This window comes from Cnephaeus nilssonii (assembly GCF_951640355.1).
Source record: "Cnephaeus nilssonii genome assembly, chromosome: 8".
In the NCBI taxonomy this organism is placed as follows: domain Eukaryota; kingdom Metazoa; phylum Chordata; class Mammalia; order Chiroptera; family Vespertilionidae; genus Cnephaeus; species Cnephaeus nilssonii.
The window spans coordinates 86,800,483-86,820,782 of NC_137079.1; the positions used below are offsets into that span (position 1 = coordinate 86,800,483).

At 37.7% G+C, this 20,300-nt stretch overlaps 2 protein-coding genes across 3 annotated transcripts in view; one reads left to right on the plus strand and one right to left on the minus strand.

Moving 5' to 3' along the window:
* Window positions 1-20,300, plus strand: part of RB1 (RB transcriptional corepressor 1) — a 196,880-nt gene that overhangs the window by 144,291 nt on the left and 32,289 nt on the right. The window lies entirely within an intron of this gene.
* Window positions 1,060-5,887, minus strand: LPAR6 (lysophosphatidic acid receptor 6). The gene has a single exon (XM_079778746.1). The coding sequence runs from the start codon at window positions 5,085-5,087 to the stop codon at window positions 4,053-4,055; it is 1,035 nt and encodes a 344-aa protein (XP_079634872.1). The 5' UTR covers window positions 5,088-5,887; the 3' UTR covers window positions 1,060-4,052.

A 20,300-nucleotide genomic window follows, 5' to 3' on the forward strand; every position in this document is an offset into this window, starting at 1 on the left:
AATGCATAGCAGACATCAGGTAAAAATGATGAGGAAAGATAAAATAGAAATTTGAGAATTAGTGGTTTTAGGATTATGTATATATTATGTTTTAGAATTAGTGGTTTTAGGATTATGATCGCTGAAAAATTTTGCTAATTAAATATTGTTGGTCATTAAATATTTGGGTTGATTTAAATATGTTCTGTGTCCTTAGGTCTGTCCACTAGTCCTTTTTAACTTGGAACTTATTTCTTAGAATTCATATTAAAAATAGGTAAATTTGGTTCTCAGGCCAGCTGAAGGAGCTTTTTAAAAAACAATTTGTCTTGGGACTACCTTCATGTACTAATAAGCACTGTTTATAAAATTTTCTATATAAAAATTCACAACTGAAAAAACAACCACACTAGGTCACATCTTTCTTCCTTTGTGACATCAGGTTAGATTGGCATTTAGGCACTAAAGTAGTTTGGATGTTGGGATGTAATAAAGATTCTGCTAGGCAATAGTAACTTAATAAATTGACAAAAGACCAGGTAACCTGGTTCATCAGGGGTCCAGAATTGCAGGACCAAAAAACTATTGCTTCTGTCTCTTGCTAGCTACATACCAGTCATAAATTAAATGTTACTCAGTTGGGGAGATGAACTTTGCTAATGTTCCATTTTGTATTTTCTATTCCTCAACTGAGTGACTAATTTTTTAAAATACCAATATCTATAATTGGGATTTATACCTCAAATTTGCTTTTAGTATTTTGAATGTAGAATATAAAGTCAGAACTCCTTGATAAAATAGTATCTTCAGTTTCTTTAAATTTTCTGTTGGATATATTATGTACAATGCATATATTTTCATACATTCTTTTGGTAAACTAGTTACTTGTATTTTCTCAGAAAAGATAATTTCTATGTTTAGAACCAATCATTAGGGGTCTGGAAAGCTGTTTCCACAACTCAGAAATGTTCTCATCTTATTTCTGTTCCTTTGAAGGGAGTTAATGTGGAAAGGAAGATTAGTTAAATAATCTTTTATAAAAATGTTGAAAACAGTGGGCACCATTTTGAGGGGGGAAGGAGGGCTTGGTACTGTCACTTTAAGGAAACAAAAAGTAAATTCTCAGTTTTATTAATTTAAGTTTTCTGGGTAAAGGAGAAACAGAAAGGAATATATAATTTACCTTAAAGTGCAACTCTAACAAAGGAAAATAACTGTAATACTTCTATCCCTGTAGGTAAGGTTTGCCCAGAATTTGAAGTTCTAAATGTGAAAACTAATTCTTGTTATGTTACGTATTTCTTTGTAAAGAATCTTATAAAACTTTTGATTCGTCTTTCTGTCGACAAGAGGGCAACAAAAATTTCATCACTGAGTGCAGTAATAACTATCTGATAACTATTTTGCTTGTGTTTTTTGTTGTTTTCTTTTAATCCTCACCTGAGGACACATTTTGACTGATTTTTTAGAGTGGGAGAAAAAGAGGGAAAGAAACATCTGTTGGCTGCCTCCTGTATCTGCCTTGACCAAGAATAGAACTCGAAAGCCTAGTGAGGAATTGACCCCGCAATCTTTTGGTGCATGGGATGACGCTCCAACCAACTGATCCACCTGACCATGGCTAATTGGCTTGTATTTTAAAGTAATAGCTATGCTTTGAGATCTTGTTATCTTGCTCACAGATCTTTAATCTAAGGAAAGTTCTAAGAAATCTGTTAACAAACTACCACCTGTTTCCTCCACATCAGTAAGTTATTACTTGCTTTTCAACTCAGAAATATACAGGGTGGGGTAAAAATAGGTTTACAGTTGTTCGTATGAAAAATAATGCAATAATTACTACTAATAATCTATATATATATAAAAGCCTAAGTGACCATGAGGACCGGACGACTGGTCGCTATGATGATGCACTCATCACCAGGGGGCAGACGCTCAATGCAGGAGCTTCCCCCTGGTTGTCAGTGCGCTCCCACAGCCAACCTCCTATGACCAGGCAACCTCCCGCAGTCTCTTCCCGCCTCCCACCTCCCTTCCCCCAGCCGGCTGGCCCCGATCAGCCCCATTGACCCCGGTCACTGTCCAGGCCAAGGGACCCCACCCATGCACGAATTCATGCACCGGGCCTCTAGTACAAGAATAAACTCTGTTTTGTGCACTCACAACTGTAAACCTACTTTTGCCCCACCCTCTATATTTAGTGCTAAATGTGTTTGTTTTCCAAAGCATGATATCAAATAAAGGTACTTTGGAGTCAGTTAAAGAAAACATGTTTACAGCATATATCCCTCTTTTGTCTTTTGGGCTATAAAGGACCAAGCTTAATTTTTTCACCAGTTGTTTTGTTTGTTTAAGAATTTGTTTTCCTTGTAAAGCAGGGGTGAGGAACTTTTCTGCCAAGGGCCATTTGGATATTTCTAACATCATTCAGGGACCATACAAAATTACCAACTTAAAATTAACCTGCTATATTTGGTCAAATATTTAATTAACTCACCCTTAATGGCCTTGGCAGGGCCAGCCCAAATGATTTCTTGGGCTTTGTCGTGCCGATATTCCCCACTCTGATCTAAAGGAAACCATGGTTCCCTAAAGAAAATTCCCTCCTTCCCTGTTATTTCATTGAAAATGAGTTTACTTCTCTAGCAAATGGCTATTATTCCTCTGAAATCATTGCATCACAAACCCAGAGAAGAGCAAAAAATCAAGTTAAAATCTTAAGAGTATTTGTCCAACGTTGTATTCTTGAAAGAGGAAGATGTAAAAATCAGATAGGTTGAACGCTGAATTGAAATTAATTATGTGCCTTTTTATTTTCAAATAAAAATATTTTTTGGTTTAGTTAACTTTGGAGAACTGCTTGAATTTGAAAATAAAGATATGTTGGGAAAAGAAAAAGTTTCAGTGTAGTTGGTGCATCATATCTAAATTATAGCTCAAAGCAGTACTTTTTTATATTTAGTGAAATGAAAATGTAATTATATTTAGTTATTTGGCCCTTTAGTTTTACTTCTTTTTATGTAAGGAACTATGTCCTTACTTCATGAATTATTTTGACATACAGTAACATTTTAACAATTTGAAATAATATTTTTATCTATTCTTTATTTGGCTTTAAATGATCAAAAGATGGGAGGGAAATAATACACAAGTTGATTACTTTCTACGTGCCAAATACTGTATTTTACTATCTTACTATTTATGGTGCTTCACTAACCTAAAATACTTAAAACAAAAGTTATTTAGTGTGACATAAATATACCTTGAAAATGTACCTTCAGTAGAATTTTATTTTTTAAACTTTTATTTAGCAAAATAACATTTAATTAGTTTTCTTGTCAATTTTTGTGGCATATAACATTTTGAAATTGGGTGCCAGTAAAGCCAGAAAATGGATCGAATAGCAATTTTAAAGCATGCTGTACTTCATAGTTAGATAGCATCTGCTTTTTATGAATTGCATGCAAATACAAAATCCTTAATGTTATCTTTAAGTGTAACTGCTCAATATCCCCAAATAGTATCTATTATTCTACATAAGTCATGTTTAGCTACTTTTTGAAAAAATACTCCAAAAACTCTTATTTTAAATTACTCTCTGTTCTCATTTATGTTATTATAGTATAAGAAACATGATTAGTAGTTTCAATTCAGATGAAACTGAAATTAGATATGTTGAATAAAATATCACTTAAAACATTTAATATTTGTAAATCACTTAGTATAAAATTACTAAAAACTTCAAAGACAGTACAGATGCTCACCACATGATTTAAATCATAATCACTTTTAGACTTTGAACAACTTTTTAAGGGATTTTTTTTTAATGAAGAGGAAGGTACAAATCAAAAAATGGCTAAGAAAAATAAATTGGAGTGTTTATAAGAATAGAATACATTTGAATGCTTAACACATTGAATACAACTTTTTTTTTAATACTAAAAACTTTAAAATGTCCACATGCTCATTTTCTTTTTGAGGTGAAGAAAGGGTTGTTCAAGAAAACTTTTCACAGTTGAAGGAACTTGGAGGTTCTGTCCCAGTGAAGTTCCGGTGGTTTTATTCCAGGCAGCTTATATCGTAGATTCACTGTCAAATATCTTAGTTTTTAAGGTTTCTAGGTTATGATGAATAAAGTTTTCTGTGCCTTGAACTTCAGAGGATCTTGAGTCATTTCTCCTAGTAGACCAGTTTTTCATTTTTATTGAATTCTGAATTGTGTCTGACGTGAAGTAGTAAACTATTGGGTCAAAGCAGCAGTTTGAAACAGCAATGCAGAGAGTGATTGGGTACATGGTCCTTACTGCTGTCACTGCTGAGCAGTTCACAAATGTCTGTGTTCTCATAAGAGAATATAAAATAAGGTTGATATTATAAGGCACAAAACAGAAACAAAATATGACCAAATGTACAAAAATCATTCTTAAAACTTTAGTTTTGTTTATTTTACTTCTACTTAATGTAACAGGTTTATTTAAAGTTCTTAGCACTATACTAGAACAAGTTACATTTAAAATTAGAGGAATAAAGAATCCCACTATTTCAATGAAAATTACAATCCGTGAGAGATAAGTTTTCCATGTGGCATCAGGAAAATTTTCAAAGCAGGCTTCTGAGGTACTGTTGCCCCGAGAGTGGGTAGACGGGAAAAACACTGCTGGTGCACTTCCTCCCATCACAGTTAGCCACACAGCCACGCAGACGATTTTTGCATTTCGTTTGGTTCTTAGAGTCTTCGACTGAAATGGGTAGACAATTGCCAGAAATCGATCTACACTAATGCAGGTTAAGAACAGAATGCTTCCATACATGTTGGTATAAAACAGCATTACTGAAATTTTACAAAGTAAATCTCCAAATGGCCAATTCCGTGTTGCAAAGTAAAAAATCCTGAAGGGTAGAGTAAAAACGAAAAGCAAGTCTGACATTGCCAAGTTAATCATGTACGTTGTAGTTTCATTTCGCACTTTGAGGGTACAAATGAAAATGTATATGGCAACACAGTTGGCTATTAACCCAAGCACAAACACCATACTAAACATGCACCCATACAGAGTGTACTTAAAGGAGTCGTCATAGGAGCATTGCGAGCTGTTATTGCTTACCATTCTAAAGGCTCGGTCCGCTTACGGTGTTGAAGTCCTTTGGTCAGCAGCAGGCTCCTTTGGTATTCAGATTTTGACCACTTAAAGAAACCCCAGGATATTTGCAAATTCTTCGGATCTTTGGGTGGTCTTATAAATAATTCCTTTCTCTCCAGAAACTCCAAAAGAAACATGAAATTTGTTGCTGTAAAGCTTGCACTTGGTTCCTCAACAGGAAAATAGTCTCATTTTCTAGTGTCCAAAAAATCTTTGAATCCAGGGCTTGTTAACCGATGAGCAACCTTTAAAAAATGCAGTCAGTGAAGCCAATCCATTGGACTATAGATGGTAAAGAAGCGCAGTGTTCTAAGACGAAATAAATCTCCTTGTCTGGTACACTTGTATCCCAGTAGTCTGGATGATATTCCAAAATTCAAGTTTCTTTGTGCTCCAGAATGTTTAAGCTAAAGTTAGCAATTTTATGTTTTGCTTTTCAATGCAGACTTTCAGAGACTTAAACATTCCCAATTTGGTCTCATTTACTTCTTGCTTTTTTAAAATGAAGTTTTCCTTTCTGTTATTCCGGTAGTGGATCCCAAGTGGTGGTAAACAGAAGAGTCTTTTAAATGCTCCTAAATAAATTCCTAAGCGTGTTAGCTCTTGCCAAACGAGATCTTTTTCTCTGTTGCCAGCTGTACTGTGCGATGGACTTTCTCTGAAGTGAAAAATAAAGGCTTGCTAGAGTTGTAATATGACATCACAGGAAGAAGAGGCTGGGCTTGGACAAAGAAAGGGTTCAGCCCAGTTTGTTTGCATTTCTTTAATCTGGAAGTGTGTCTGCTGAGGATGTACCTGGGAGGCTTGTCACTTTAGCTGAGTCGTCTGGTTGTTAACTCTTTTTATGCGGAAATACCTTCTGGGATAATGACCAGCTCTCGGGGGTTTTCTTTCTTTTCTTTCCTTTTATTCTTTCTTCTGGTAGTAAGAATAGAAAGAGAGAGAAAATCAGTATTAAGCTTGTTTCTCTTGTTTGCTTTTGTGTTTAGGATATGATTTTTTAGAAATAAAATATGTATGAGTATTTTTAAATTGAAATTGCTAGTGATATCTTAATAAAACATTTTTTTAAAACTATAATGACTGAAAGAGAGCAATTTAATCTTCGGGTGTATAAAGGATTTGATTGAGAGACCAACAGTAGTTTTGCCACTCTTGGCTTCTGTTTTCCATAATTGTTCCTCAAGATTTAATTTAATTTAATTGGTATGATTGTGAATGGCTCCAATCCCAGATGTCTTTAGTTTTTGATAAACAATTTCCTAACATTCTTTGCTCTTTTATATAAAATTGAACTAATATTTTAGAACACTAATTCTATTTTTAAATTACCACTTTCACTAAAGAATAAATTTAAAAATGTTTGTTTTGTGCAATGTTAATCTTATGCACACAATTAAATTGTATCTTTTCAAACGAATTTTATTTCATTCCCCAACTCCTCCCCTTTTCCTCTTAATATGACATTAACTATATTTTGGAATATGGTTCAAATTTGTCTTCATGTAAAAGCTCCTATGAGTGGTTTCTCTATATATTTATATTTAAAGTCTATTCATATTTTAAAGCCCTAAGAAATTGGAAAGAGAAAGCATGTGTGATGGGGATAGTTGAAAGTAGATGTTATTTTCTCAAGACTAAAGATATCACAACTACTGGACATACACATGTTTTTCTTATTTTAAATTACCATTTTTCAGAAAAGGCTAGATACAGTTGTGTTTTACTGTTGTTATTTTCTAGTTTGGTTCCATTTGAACTGAAACTCTTCCTTTTGATAGAATTAAGTATTTAAGGAATTTAGGAGCAATTTATTTTCCTTTATAAACTACTTAGCTAATTTAAAAATAATGTGTGAAAAAATTAAAAATATTATGTTGCAGTAATATACTTTATGCTGATTTTGCACTTTTTAAATTTGAGCTACACTTTCATGCTCAGCAACTTTGGTTGTTTGTTGATAAATCCCTCTTGAATTATAATCTATTTTTATTGTTTTGACTGAGAAATTTATAATCAAGTGAAACAAAAAATATGAATATTACTTATAATCAATAAACTTAAAACTTTAAATGACTGAATATCTTTGTATGGAATTGGTATAGAAAAAGTAGTATATGTATGCTCATAGAAGCAGGAAACTGAGTAAACAGTAATGAAAAAAGGAAAAGGTAGTTAATAAGCTTGTATTCTCAAAAGAAAATTTTTTTACAGTTTTTTAGTAATCTACTTTCAAATTGATAATCTACTTTTTAGTCATTAAATATTAAATATAAGCATTTATATACCCTGACCTTGTTTACTTCCACTTTCATTTTGAATATGGCATTTTCTCAAAGAATTAAAGTTTTACATTAGACTATTCTCCAATGTATTAATATTGTTATTCACCTGACTTCTTATTTATTTAAATGTTCATTTGCAGTTTTGTGTGTGTGCTTGTTATTGGTGCTTAAAAATAGATTGCTATTTGTTAAATTAAGCTTTTTGTTATTGTAAGCTAACTCTTACATGATTTAGTATAGAGGAGTTAGAAAGAGAATGAGTGTATAAGAAGAAAAGTAAAAAACAGAATATTCAATAAAAATGATAATAATAATTAAAAATAATAATAAATATATATGTTAAAATATATATAAGAAAATTTATATATATATATATATATATATATATATATATATATATATATTCCCCTTTCTTTAATCTATCTATATATTCATCTATTTTTGAAAAAGGAGAATAGAGTAGAGAGCAGATAAGCCTGAGTTTGGTGATTGAAACTATTTAAGCTATTAATAGAAAAAGAGAACAAGTGAGGAGAGGAAAAACAAAAGCATAAAATGAAAAACAAAAACAAACAACAACAACAAGAAAAAAATTGGCTAGGGAAGAAAGAGAAAAGAGAAGGGTGCATGGACTTGAAGTAGGGGAGAGGAAATTAGATATATGAGTAAGCCAACAGAGCCTACTATAATAGTAATGTGTCAATAAAGCAGATAAAGATCAATTTTTAACGAGTAAAAAGAGAAAAACTAAAGCAAGAACAGGAGAGCAACAGGATGAAAAAGGGTGAAGTGAGGAAGAAAGGGTTGGTATAAAGGAGAAATGATATAGAGTAAAATAATAATAATAAAATAAAAATAGAATGTAGAACACTAATCCCCTCCAAAATTAAAAAAATAATGAAAGGTTAAAAAAGTAATAATAATAAATAAAAAGAATAAAAATAAAGAATAGAGAAAAAATTTTTTAGTTTCTTAAGTAAAAAATCCTATATAATAAAAGACATATGCAAATTGTCCCCACGGGCGGGAGTTCGACCCACTGGGAGCTAGATGTGCACTGACCACCAGGGGGCGGCACGGAACATGGCAGGTGTCAGCTATGCGGCGCTGGCAGCGGGCGGCAGTGGGGGCCCCAACGAGAACGGGACCGCAGTGGGGTGGTGGAGCAGGTGGCACCAGGCTAAGGCGCGTGCGAGCGGGGGCCCCCATTGCCCTGTAGGTCGCCTCACAGATCGGCCCTGATAGCGGGCCAGTCCTAGGGACCCTACCCATGCACTAATTTTTTGCACCCGGCCTCTAATAAAAAAGTGAAGTAGTGAAGTTCATTTGCTTCAGCTTGGTTTTAATGTCCCATGGGGGCTAGTTTAAGACCCCTCTCTACTCTTCTGCCTGCCAAGTTTCAGTTTCCTGTTAGGTAGTTAGCACCGTGTTGAAGTTTCCAGTGATCCACCATGTCAGTGTCAGATGCCATAACCTTGGTTTCAGGCAGGCGGGATCAAACTGCCCACTTTGTTTTTCTGCCTGCTTTCAGTCATATTTACACAAGTGTCTATTTCTGACACATCCTCTAGGTGACGGTGTTCATGTATTAGTTTCTGGGACCAAATGGCCCCTCAACCCAGTCCCTGAGGCTCCCTGGGGGTATTCAGAAACCTTGTTTCCCCGTGGATCTCAAGGCTGGGTGCAGCTTCACTGCTAGGAGGGGTCTGATCTTCAGGAGAATAATGTCGGTTCAGAGTTGGAGGGACTGGACTGTCCCAGAGCTGGCTTCCTGGTCGTCTCTCCCTATTTTGCTCCCCAGCTTCCAGAAAACCACCTTCCCCTGCATTGCAGTCTCGGTGAGTGTTTGTAATTGAAAGATCCTATGTACTAGTTTCAGCAAGCAAAAGCAAGGAAAATATAAAGACAGAGCAACCGCGCCACTGCATGTCTCTCCCCCCTGCACTGCACTGCACAGCTGGTGCAGAACTTCAGGCTGCCTTTCTGGGCGCAGCCTCCCACGGCTATGGGCTTAGATCTAGAGTCTCCCACTGCCAACAGCCCTGTGGACCCCCTTCCACAGTCGAGCGCTACACTGTCCCCAAGGGATGCGGATTTGGTGTAGTGCACTCTCCCTCTGAGACTCTAGTCCCTCCAGCCCAGATCCCCAACCCCACCTCTCTCCAAGCGACCTTTGACCTTTCCTTCCACGATTTTCTCGCCAGCTGTGCTTAATTCACCAATTCTGGGTGGATGTTATTCAATTCAGCTGTTTCTTCTATCTGCTCCATGAGAAGGTGCGGGACTCATCCGCCTATTCGGTCGCCATTTTGTCTCCCCAATAGTTTTGTTTTGTTTCAAGAAACACTATAAACAGAGTAGTAGGAAGAAAATGTCAGTCTGTCATATTCCACTTTATATAATAGTTAAAAAAGGACAAATTTTTTTACAGAAATGTATTAGAATAAAACTTACAATAATTAACAACCCTTTAAAAAAATGGGAAAAGGATCTGAACAAGCATATCATTTTTTCCCTAACTGAAAATTGGTATTCAGTCATTTTTAGATACTCAAATTAATATTTTTATTTTTAAATTTTTGGTCTTAAAAATGAAAATGAATATACATTTCATTAGATTTCTGTTTTTGGTTTTTTTTTTTTTTAAATTGCAGATTTTTAAGATCTTAGTTCTATGAACATTATTGCAGATACACTTAAAAGCAGAACACATTTGACTTAAAGCATTTATGCAAACGTTTTGTTGTTAACCTAACTAGAATTCAAAGAAATAAACTGGCTCTTCAACAGATGCTGATACTCAAAAGTATATGGAAGAATAAATCAGTAAGATTCTAAGCCAGTAGTAATCCATTCTCAGAACAAAATTTTCATAATCACGTCTTTCATTGGTTTACTTACTAGTGTGGTCATTTTAATCAACAGATTTCACATTCTTGAGAAATTTGAGAGTTTCCTGTCAATACCAGAAGTTACCAGTGCTGCCTCAGGAAGGTTAGAAACAAAAGACCGGAAGGACTGACTACAAAAGGCCTTCTTTAAAGCCCAGCCTTCTGTTGTTGTCTGTAGTTAAACAAAAGTGGACTGTTTCAGCCTGACCCAGAAAAGGTTGCTGGACTATCATTCTAATTATTTAGGTGATAAATAGGCGAGGCACATTAAAATTTTTGTTCTGCTTATGTTATCTTTTCCTCTGGGTATGCAAATACCTATTTGTTTATTCAATAGCAAATATTTACTGTATGCCAAGTGCTCTTCTAGATGCTAGTAATATAGCAGTGAGTGAAATGAAATCCCTGAGCTTACGTTTTTATTTGGGGGAGAAAGGCGATCAATAAATAAACAACTATGCAGTTGCTCATATGCTGATAAGTTCTCTGAAGAAAAATACGTATTGGAGGAAAAGCGGGATGTTTTGAATAGAGAGTTCTAGGAAGGGCTTGTTGATAAGGGGACATTTGAACAGAGACTTGAAAGAAGTGAAGGAATGAACCATGTGGATAACTCAAGGAATTAGCCTTTAACTGATAAACAATCTTTAAAAGGGTCTTGTTCAATCTGTATTTCCAGCCTCATCTTCCATAACTTTACTCACCAGGTTCATGTCCCCAAGATTTTTATGGCAATTGGAAATATCTAAATGATGTTTCAAATTGATAAAATTCTGTGTCTACTTTGGATTCTTGTTTTGCATGACACCTCATTAACTGGGAATTTTTTTGTTTGTTTTTGGCTACTTGATAGTGTTCTTCAAACTAAATACTCCCAGGAGGTTACCTATCTATCATTAAAAAGGAGACACAGATCGATAGTTCCATTTCAAGTCAGATCCCACCCTGACTTCTGCCTCCCTGTGACTTTTATTAGGTTTTTCTTTTACTCCTTGATGCTTTATCTAGTACCCTATTACCTCAAGGGACTGAATGTTTTTCTCCTGACTTCAGTTTCCCAGGTAGCAGTGAAATCTGAGTCTATGTCAACTGACTTCCTTGTCTTCTGAAATTACTTATCCTTGAATAAGCATCTAGGTTAGGACCTTAAAGGTACTTATATCTCACTAGGGGCCCAGTGCATGAATTCGTGCACCCTGAAAGGAACTGTGGGCCACGAGGCTGCAGTGGGTACAAGGGAGGGTCTTGGCCCATCCTCCGTGCCCCCACCTGGCCCCTCTTGCCGCAGCCCCCGGTCCCCTGTCTGCTGGCAGCCCCACTCCCGCTGCTCCCACATGCTTAGGGCACCAGCCCCGCTCGCACCTGCTGGTGGTGCAGAGCGATTGGGGCCTGCGCCATCAGCAGGTGCGAGCAGGGCTGGTGGCATCAGTGGGTGCGAGCAGTGGCTGCTGCCCCAATCGCCCCTCAGGAGCAGGGGGAAGTGGAGAAGCCCTGAGGAGCGATCAGGGCCGGCAGCCGCTGCTCGCACCCATTGATGGTACCGAGCAATCGGGGCCGGCGCCAGCAGTGGGTGCAAGTGCCTGGCAGGACTGCAGCACACAGGAGCAAGAATTTTTAGTAACCACCAGAGGCTCACCCCGATAACAGCCTGCCTTGGTCTGGTGCCCCCGTTCACTTTCTCCACCATCCCACCTCAGCCGATGCCCGCCATGTTCTGCGCTCTGCTGCCTGCTGCCACCACCTGCCATGTTCCACGTGGCCCACTGGTGGTCAGTGCATGTCATAGTGACGGGTTGTTCTGTTGTTCCACTGTTCGGTCCATTTGCATATTAGGGTTTTATATAAATAGACTAGAGGCCCGGTGCACAAAATTTGTGCATGGGAAGGGGGTCCCCTCAGCTCGGCCTGCACTCTCTCCAATCTGGGACCCCTCAGGACTTCTGGCTCCTAACCACTCACCTGCCTGCCAGCCTGATCCCCCTAATTGCTCTCCCCTGACAGCCTGTTTGCCCTAACTGCTCTCCCCTGCTGGCCTGGTCCCCCTAATTGCTCTCCCCTGCCTGCCTGATCGCCTCTAACCTCCTCTGCCTTGGCCCCGCCAACATGGCTTTGTCAGGAAGGATGTCCGGAAGGACATCTGGAAGGTCGTCCGGAAGATGTTCAGTCTAATTAGCATATTACCCTTTTATTAGTATAGATGCCACCTTGTCCTAAAAATGCAGGTTGTTCCCAGGTTTTCCTATCCTGGAAGGGGAGCCCGCAGTAGCATCCTGGGTTCTGACCAGGGCTTATGCGCTTGTGCTTTATCTCAGCAGATGTGATTCCTACAAGAAGACTCTTGGATGTACCTTGAACATTTCTATCGAATTTGCCAAATCATCCTCCAAAAATGTTGAACCACTTTAAACCCCCCCCCCCCCCCCCGCAACCGTGCGTGTGCCCTCCGTCCCACTTTGATGCCAATATCATTGATTTCTCCCTAGAAGCTTCCCTCCTGTCAGCCAAGACTGCTTGGTACTTGAGCCAACCTCATTGTTCAGCTGGGGACTTGATTTCCCGAGATAGAATTATGGAGGAGGAAAAATAGTTTTCCTCTACCTTTCTGAGTTCTTAGTGGAGGCCCTTGTAATGAAAGACAGATCACCAAGAGAAAAACAAAAGTTCATTAACACGTGTACCTCGTGTATATGTGGGAGATCCCAGGGAAAAATGAGTAACTCCCCAAGATGGCTTAGAATGCAGATTTAAATACCTTCCTCCTAGGGAAAGGGGACGGGAGATGTAGGCCTCTTAGAGGAGAGTAAATGATTTTTAGGAAAGATGAATGGGGGTGGAGGGAAATAGTTTGTAACAAAGTTTGGGTGTGATGTCAACTTCTAGTCTCCTGTCCTGTGACAGGAGTCAGTCTTCTCTACCTGATGACACTTTTTCCATCGAGGGGACCTATGACATTTAAGCTCCTTTACGGGGGTCCGATTTTAAGCAGATCAGGAGTCTGGAGTGAAATCCTCTGCATGCATTTGCTGTTTTTCAAGCATCTGCAGCTCAAGATCATCAATATAAAAACACGGCATATGTTGGTGTGGCATGTTCTCTGACCTTCAGAATAAACCCAACAAAAGCTTATTTCCTCTCTTAGATGATTTGCCACAGTAGCATTATTCCCTGGAGACAGTATTCTGACCAGACCTTCCTGGGAGTGGTCATAACATTACCCTGTGTTTGTAGAAAGGTGTGGGCCACATCACTAAATAATCCAGGGGCAGTTTTCTCATCTTGTGGAAAGGAAGATAAAATTATGGTAGTTTATCTCCCTTTCCACAGGTTTCTTGCGGGTTTGTATCTCCGCTGCCCCACACACACACCCCCCAGCAGCCCCAGCACCTCCGTCTCGGGCCTTGGGGCTGCTGGGTGCCAGGCCTGTGGGTTTGTGTCTCCAATCCGCACCCCACCCCCAGCCCCAGGTCTGTGGTGGCGGGCTTGGGGCTGCTGGGTGCCGGCCTCCCTACAGGTTTGTCTCCGATCTGGCCCCCTGCAGCCCCAGCGGAGCCATGGCGGGGCTTGGGGCTGCTGGGTGCCAGCCTCCCTGCGGGTTTGTGTCTCCCATCTGCCCCAGCGCCACCTGGCTGCTATGGGCCTCACCATCTTGGTTGGGTTAATTTGCATACTCACTCCTATTGGCTGGTAGCATAGTGGAAGTACGGTCAATTTGCGTGTTTCCCTTTTATTAGATAGGATTTGTCTTTTCTCCATGATAATATGGTATCCTAATTTTGAATCTACCTTCAGATTCTTGTCATTGTGTCTGTCCTTCAAAGAGTCAACTTTTAGCCTTGCTCTCATTTTCTGACATGACCATTACCCAGCCTTACTGGTACCTGGAACTTCACTTTTCTCTACGCCAACTCCACTAACTTTCTAAGCACATATGAAATCATTCTATGAGGTCTGTTTTAAAAATTATTTTACTAGGAATAAGTTGTTTATTTATAATGTAGGAGAGATATTAATGTTATTCAAGAACAATAATAAGAAAAATATAAAAAATAACAAGGAAAAAAGCTATCTTTATTTAATAAGTCAGCTATTTATAGTTTTCCAATTTTTTAATATATGTTTTTATTCAGATACAATTAATATCTATAATAATAAAAGCATAATATGCTAACTAGATGGGACGTCCTTCTGGACGACCTCCTGGATGAAGCCAGGGCTGTGAGGTCTGAGGCAAGCCACTGCAGCTGCGAGGGCCAAGCCCCTTGCATGAATCAGTCCTCTGGTAACATTATATTAGTTTCAGGTGTCCAACATGATTTTATATATATATATAGTGGTAGATATCTTACCTAATAAAAGAGAAACATGCAAATTAACCATCACTCTGCTATGCCCACCAGCCAATCAGGAGTGATATGCAAATTAACCCAACAAAGATGGCAGTTAATTTGCATACACAGTCACCGAGCGACCAGGGGCAGGCAGGATGCTTACATCGTCGCCATGGCTATGACGCAGGCATTCTGCCCCACTCCCGGTCTCTCAGGGCCTCTGGGCAGCGTGGGAAGGCGGGGCCGGAGCGGAAAGAGGCGGCTCTGGGGCTGGGCCAGAGTGGAAAGGTGGTGCTGGCCGCCAGGGAAAGGAAGGCCCATTCTAGCACGAATCTTCGTGCATCGAGCTTCTAGTATATATATGTATACATACATGCTATATTGATATATGATTACTATAGTAAGTTAATATTCACCACCATATGCTGTTACAACATTTTTTTCTTGAGATGAGAACTTTTAAGATTTATTCTTTTAGCAACTTTCAAATATACAATACAATATTATTAAATATAGTTACCATGCTGTACATTACATCCCTGATACTTATAACTGGAAGTTTGCACCTTTTGACTCCCTTAACCCATTTTGCCTCTTTCTACCTTCTGCCTCTGGCAACCACCAATTCGTTGTCTGTATCTATGAGTTCAGGGGTCTTGTTTTGTTTTTATTCCTCATATAAGTGTGATCATTCTGTGCATGTCTTTCTGTTTCTGACTTATTTTACTTGTTGCAAATGGCCCAATCTCCTTTTTTATGGCTGAATAATATTCCTGTGTGTCTCTGTGTGTGTACATGTGTGTACCACATTCTTTTTCTGTTCATCCATCAGTTGACACCTAGATTCTAGGTTTAATTTAAGTTTTTGCTATTATGCTTACACTAGAGGCCGGTGCACGGATTCATGCACTAATGGGGTCCCTCAGAGTGGCCTGCCAGGGATCCAGGGAGGAGCCACCCCACTCATCCTGGCCCTGCTCATCCCAGTCAGCTGAGTGGCACTCCCGCTGTGGGAACACACTGATCACCAGGGGGCAGTTCCTACGTTGAGCATCTGCCCCCTAATGGTCAGTGCACATCATAGTGACCGGTTGACCAGTCGTTTGGTCATTCGGCTATTCAGTCACATAGGCTTTTAGATAGATAGATAGATAGATAGATAGATAGATAGATAGATAGATAGATAGATAGTTGAAATTAGATAATATCTTTAACCTTTTGCACTCGTATGTCGAGTGTGACTCGACATGGTTAGCATCAGTAGCAGCTCGTATGTCGAATTGTATTGAATGTATCAATAATTTGAAATATAAAAAAATCCAAATAAATAAGTTTGTATGAAAAGAAACTCCAGTTTTTTATTCTACTGCCGCGCTTTGTAAAATCTGGGGTATTTAAAAAATTAAATCCCGAGTAGAATAAAGGAATCTAGAAAAAAGCAAGCGAGTGCAAAGGGTTAAGGTTTGGAAGGAAACACTGGTTTTTCTTTTTACTATATGCTCTTAGATAAGAATACTTTCTATATTTTTTAAACTGCCTTGCCATACATTTCTTGCATGTTTCATACATTTTTTTATTGATGACTATTTTATAGTGTAGAAGTACTATAGTTTGTTTAACCATACACATACTGAAGACTATCTAATTGGATAGTTTGTGGTGGTTTTTTTATTTTCTTTATATTTTTACAATTACAGTTAACATTCAATATTATATTAGTTTTAAGTATACTGCATAGTGGTTAGACATTTATGTAATTTATGAAGTGATTTCCCCCATAAGTCTAGTACCCACCTGGTATCATACATAGTTATTAAAATATTGTTGACTATATTACTTATGTTTTATATCCCCATGACTTTGTAACTGCCAATTTATACATTTATTTATTTATAAATCTTTATTGTTGGAAGTATTACATATGTCCTCTTTTCCCCCCATTGACCTCTTCTAGCCTGCCCCTATCACCCCCAACCAGGCCTTCACCACCCTATTGTCTGTGTCCATGTGTTATGCTTATATGTATACAAGTACTTTGGTTGATCACTTTCCACCCACCCACCCTCTCCTCCTTTCCCACTGAAATTCCTCAGTCTATTCCTTGCTTCCATGTCTCTGGAGCCACTCCATTCATCAATTTATTTTGTTCATTAGATTTAACATATGAGTGAGATCGTGTGATACTTGTCTTTCTCTTACTGGCTTATTTCACTTAACATAATACTCTCCAGGTCTCTCAATGCTGTCTCAAAGGGTAAGAGATCCTTCTTTTTTACTGCTGCATAGTATTCCATGGTATCTTCCTTCTCTTCCCTTCTGTTCTTAGTTTGCAGAGATATTTTATATTTATTTTTAAAATATATTTTTATTGATTTCAGAGAGTAAGGGAAAGGGAGAAAGAGAAACATCAGTGATAAAAGAGAATCATTGATAGGCTGCCTCCTGCACACCCCATACTAGGGATCGAACCCGCAACCCGGGCATGGAATTGAACCATGACCTCCTGGTTTATAAGTCGCTGTGCAACCTCTGAGTTATGCTGACCAGGCTGTACCACACCTTTTTTATCCACTCATCTACTGAAACGCGCTTGGGCTGTTTCCAGGTCTTAGTGATTGTAAATTCTGCTGCTATGAACATAGGGGTGCATACATTCTTTCTGATTGATGTTTTGGGTTTCTTAGGATATATTCCTGGAAGTGGCATCACTGGGTCAAATGGCAGTTCCATATTTAATTTTTTGTGGAAACTCCATATTGTTTTCCGTAATGGCTGCACCAGTCTGCATTCTTACCAGCAGTGTGTTAGGGTTCCCTTTTCTCTACAACCTCACCAGCACTTGCCTTTTGTTGATTTGTTGATGGTATATAGTTACATGATTCACACCATTCTGACAGGTGTGAAGTGATGCCTCATTGTCATTTTAATTTGCAGCTCTCTGATGATCAGTGACTTTGGGCATGTTTTCATGTCTCTTGGCCATCTGTGTGTGCACTTTGGAGAAGTATCTATTTAGCTCCTTTGTCCATTTTTAAATTGGATTTTTTGTCTTCCTTTTGTTAAGTTGTATGAAGTCCTTATATATTTTGGATATTAACCCCTTATCAGATATATTATTGACAGATATGTTCTCCCATACAGTGGGCTACCTTTTCATTTTGTGGATGGTTTCTTTTGCTGTGCAGAAGCTTTTTATTCTGATGTAGTCCTATTTGTTTGTTTTCTCTTTAGTTTCCTTTGCCCTACGAGATGTATCTGTAAATATATTGCTCTGAGAGATGTCTGAGATTTTGCTGCCTATGGTTTCTTCTAGGATTTTTATGGTTTCACAACTTATATTTAAGTCTTTTATCCATTTTGAATTTATTCTTGTTGTATGGTGTAAGTTGGTGGTCTAGTTTCATTCTTTTGTTATGTATCTGTCCAATTTTCCCAACACTATTTATTGAAGAGACTGTCTTGAATCCATTGTACGTTCTTGCCTCCTTTATCAAATATTAATTGAGCATAATGGGTTGATTTCTGGGGTCTCTGTTCTGTTCCATTGATCTATATGCTGTTCTTGTGCCAGTACCAGGCTGTTTTGATTATGGTGGCTTTGTAGTATAACTTTATATCTGGTATTTCGATTCCTCTGTGTTCTCCTTTCTCAAGATTACTGCAGCTATTCGGGGTCTTCTTTGGTTCCATACAAATTTTTTTAGTATCTGTTGGAGATCTGATTTTATTTATTTGGGTTCTCTTTGTTTCTTGATGAGTCTGGCTAATGGTTTATCAATCTTGTTTATCTTTTCAAAGAACCAGCTCTTGGTTTCATTGATCTTTTGTATTTTTTTTTCTCTATGTCATTTATTTGTGCTCTAATCTTTTATTATTTCATTCCTTCTACTTACTCTGGGCTTTTTTTTCTTGTTCTCATTCTAATTCTTTAAGTTACAGGGTTAAATAGTTTATTATTAATTTTTCTTGTTTTTTGAGGTAGGCCTGTAGGGCTATGAACTTCTCTCTTAGGACTACTTTAGCTGTGTCCCAGAGATTTTGGGTTGTTGTGTGTTCATTTTCATTTGTTTCCAGGAAGTTTTTTATTTGTTTGTTGATCTCATTAGTAACCCATTCATTGTTTAATAACATACTATTTAGCCTCCATGTATTTAAATGTTTTTGAGTGTTTTTTCCTGTAGTTTATTTCTAATTTCATTCCACTGTGATCTGAGAAGATGCTTGATATGATTTCAATCTTCTTGAACTTATAGAGACTTGTTCTGTGTCCTAACATGGTCTGTCTTTGAGAATAGCCCATGTGCACTTGAGAAGAATGTATATTTTACACCTTTGGAGTGAAATGTTCTATAAATGTCAAAGCCATCTGATGCAGTGTGTCATTTAGAGTCACTGTTTCCTTGTTAATTTTTTGTCTAGAAGATCTATCCATGAAGTCAGCGGGTGTTAAAGTCCCGTACTATGACTGTATTACTATCAATCTCTCCCTTAGCATTCTCCAGAAGTATTTTTTATAAACTTAGGTGCTCCTATATTGGGTGCATATATGTTCACCAGGGTTATATCCTCTTGTTGGATCTTTCCCTTTAATATTATGTACTGACCTTTGTTGTCTCTTGTAATGGCCTTCATTTTGAAGTTTATTTTGTTAGATATGAGTATTGCTACCCCAGCTTTTTTTTTGTTTTTCATTTCCATTTGTATGGAAATTTTTTTTCCATCCCTTCACTCTCATCCTGTGTTAGTCTTTTGTTTTGAGGTGATTAGATAGCATATAGTTCGGTAGTATATTTATATCCATTCAGCTACCCTATGTCTTTTGAGTGGAGCATTAATCCATTTACATTTAACGTTATTATTGGTAAGTATTTATTTATTGCCATTTTAATTCCATGTGCCTAGGTTTCTCTCTCTATTTCTTTTTCTCATTACAGCAGTCCCTTTAGCATTTCTTGCAATGCTGGCTTGGTGGTGATAAACTCCTTTAGCCTTTATTTATCTGGAGAGCTCTTTATTTCACCATATATTTTGAATGATGGCCTTGCTGGATATGGTAATCTTGGTTTCAGATTACCTTGAGTACCTCATGCTATTGATCACAGTGTATTGTCTTTGTAATGTATTTTTTAATTGGAATTGTCAGTATTTTGTTGAAGATTTTTGCATTTATGTTCATCGGGGATATTGGCCTATAATTTTCCTTTTTTTTTTTTTTGTAACCTCTTTATCTGATTTTGGAATTAGGGTAATGCTGGCCTTGTAAAATGAATTTGGAAGCCTTCCTTTCTCTTCAGTATTGTAGAAGGGAAGTTGTTAATTTTTTAATGTTTAATAAAGTTCACCTGTGAAGCCCTCTTGTCCAGAACTTTTAATTGTTGGGAGATTTTTGATTATTGTTTTGATTTTGTTAGTAGTTATCAGTTGTTTCAGACTTTGTTTCTTCTTTACTCAGTTATGGAAGATTGTATGTTTCAAGGAACTTATCCATTTCTTCTCTATTGTCTAGTTTGTTGACATAGAATTGTTCATTTGGTCAAAGACTTTTCTACTTTTATAATGGTTCTCTGCAAGCTCACTTCAATGATTAAGATATGACTCTTGCTTAAAGTTTTTCCAATGTTCTTTCCATTGATAACTGCTGTCTCCATATTATGTACTGTGGTGATAATTGATAAT

What these genes read in the sequence shown, in the direction of transcription:
- LPAR6 (XM_079778746.1), bottom strand. Translation starts at nt 5,087, where the DNA reads ATGGTAAGCAATAACAGCTCGCAATGCTCCTATGACGACTCCTTTAAG.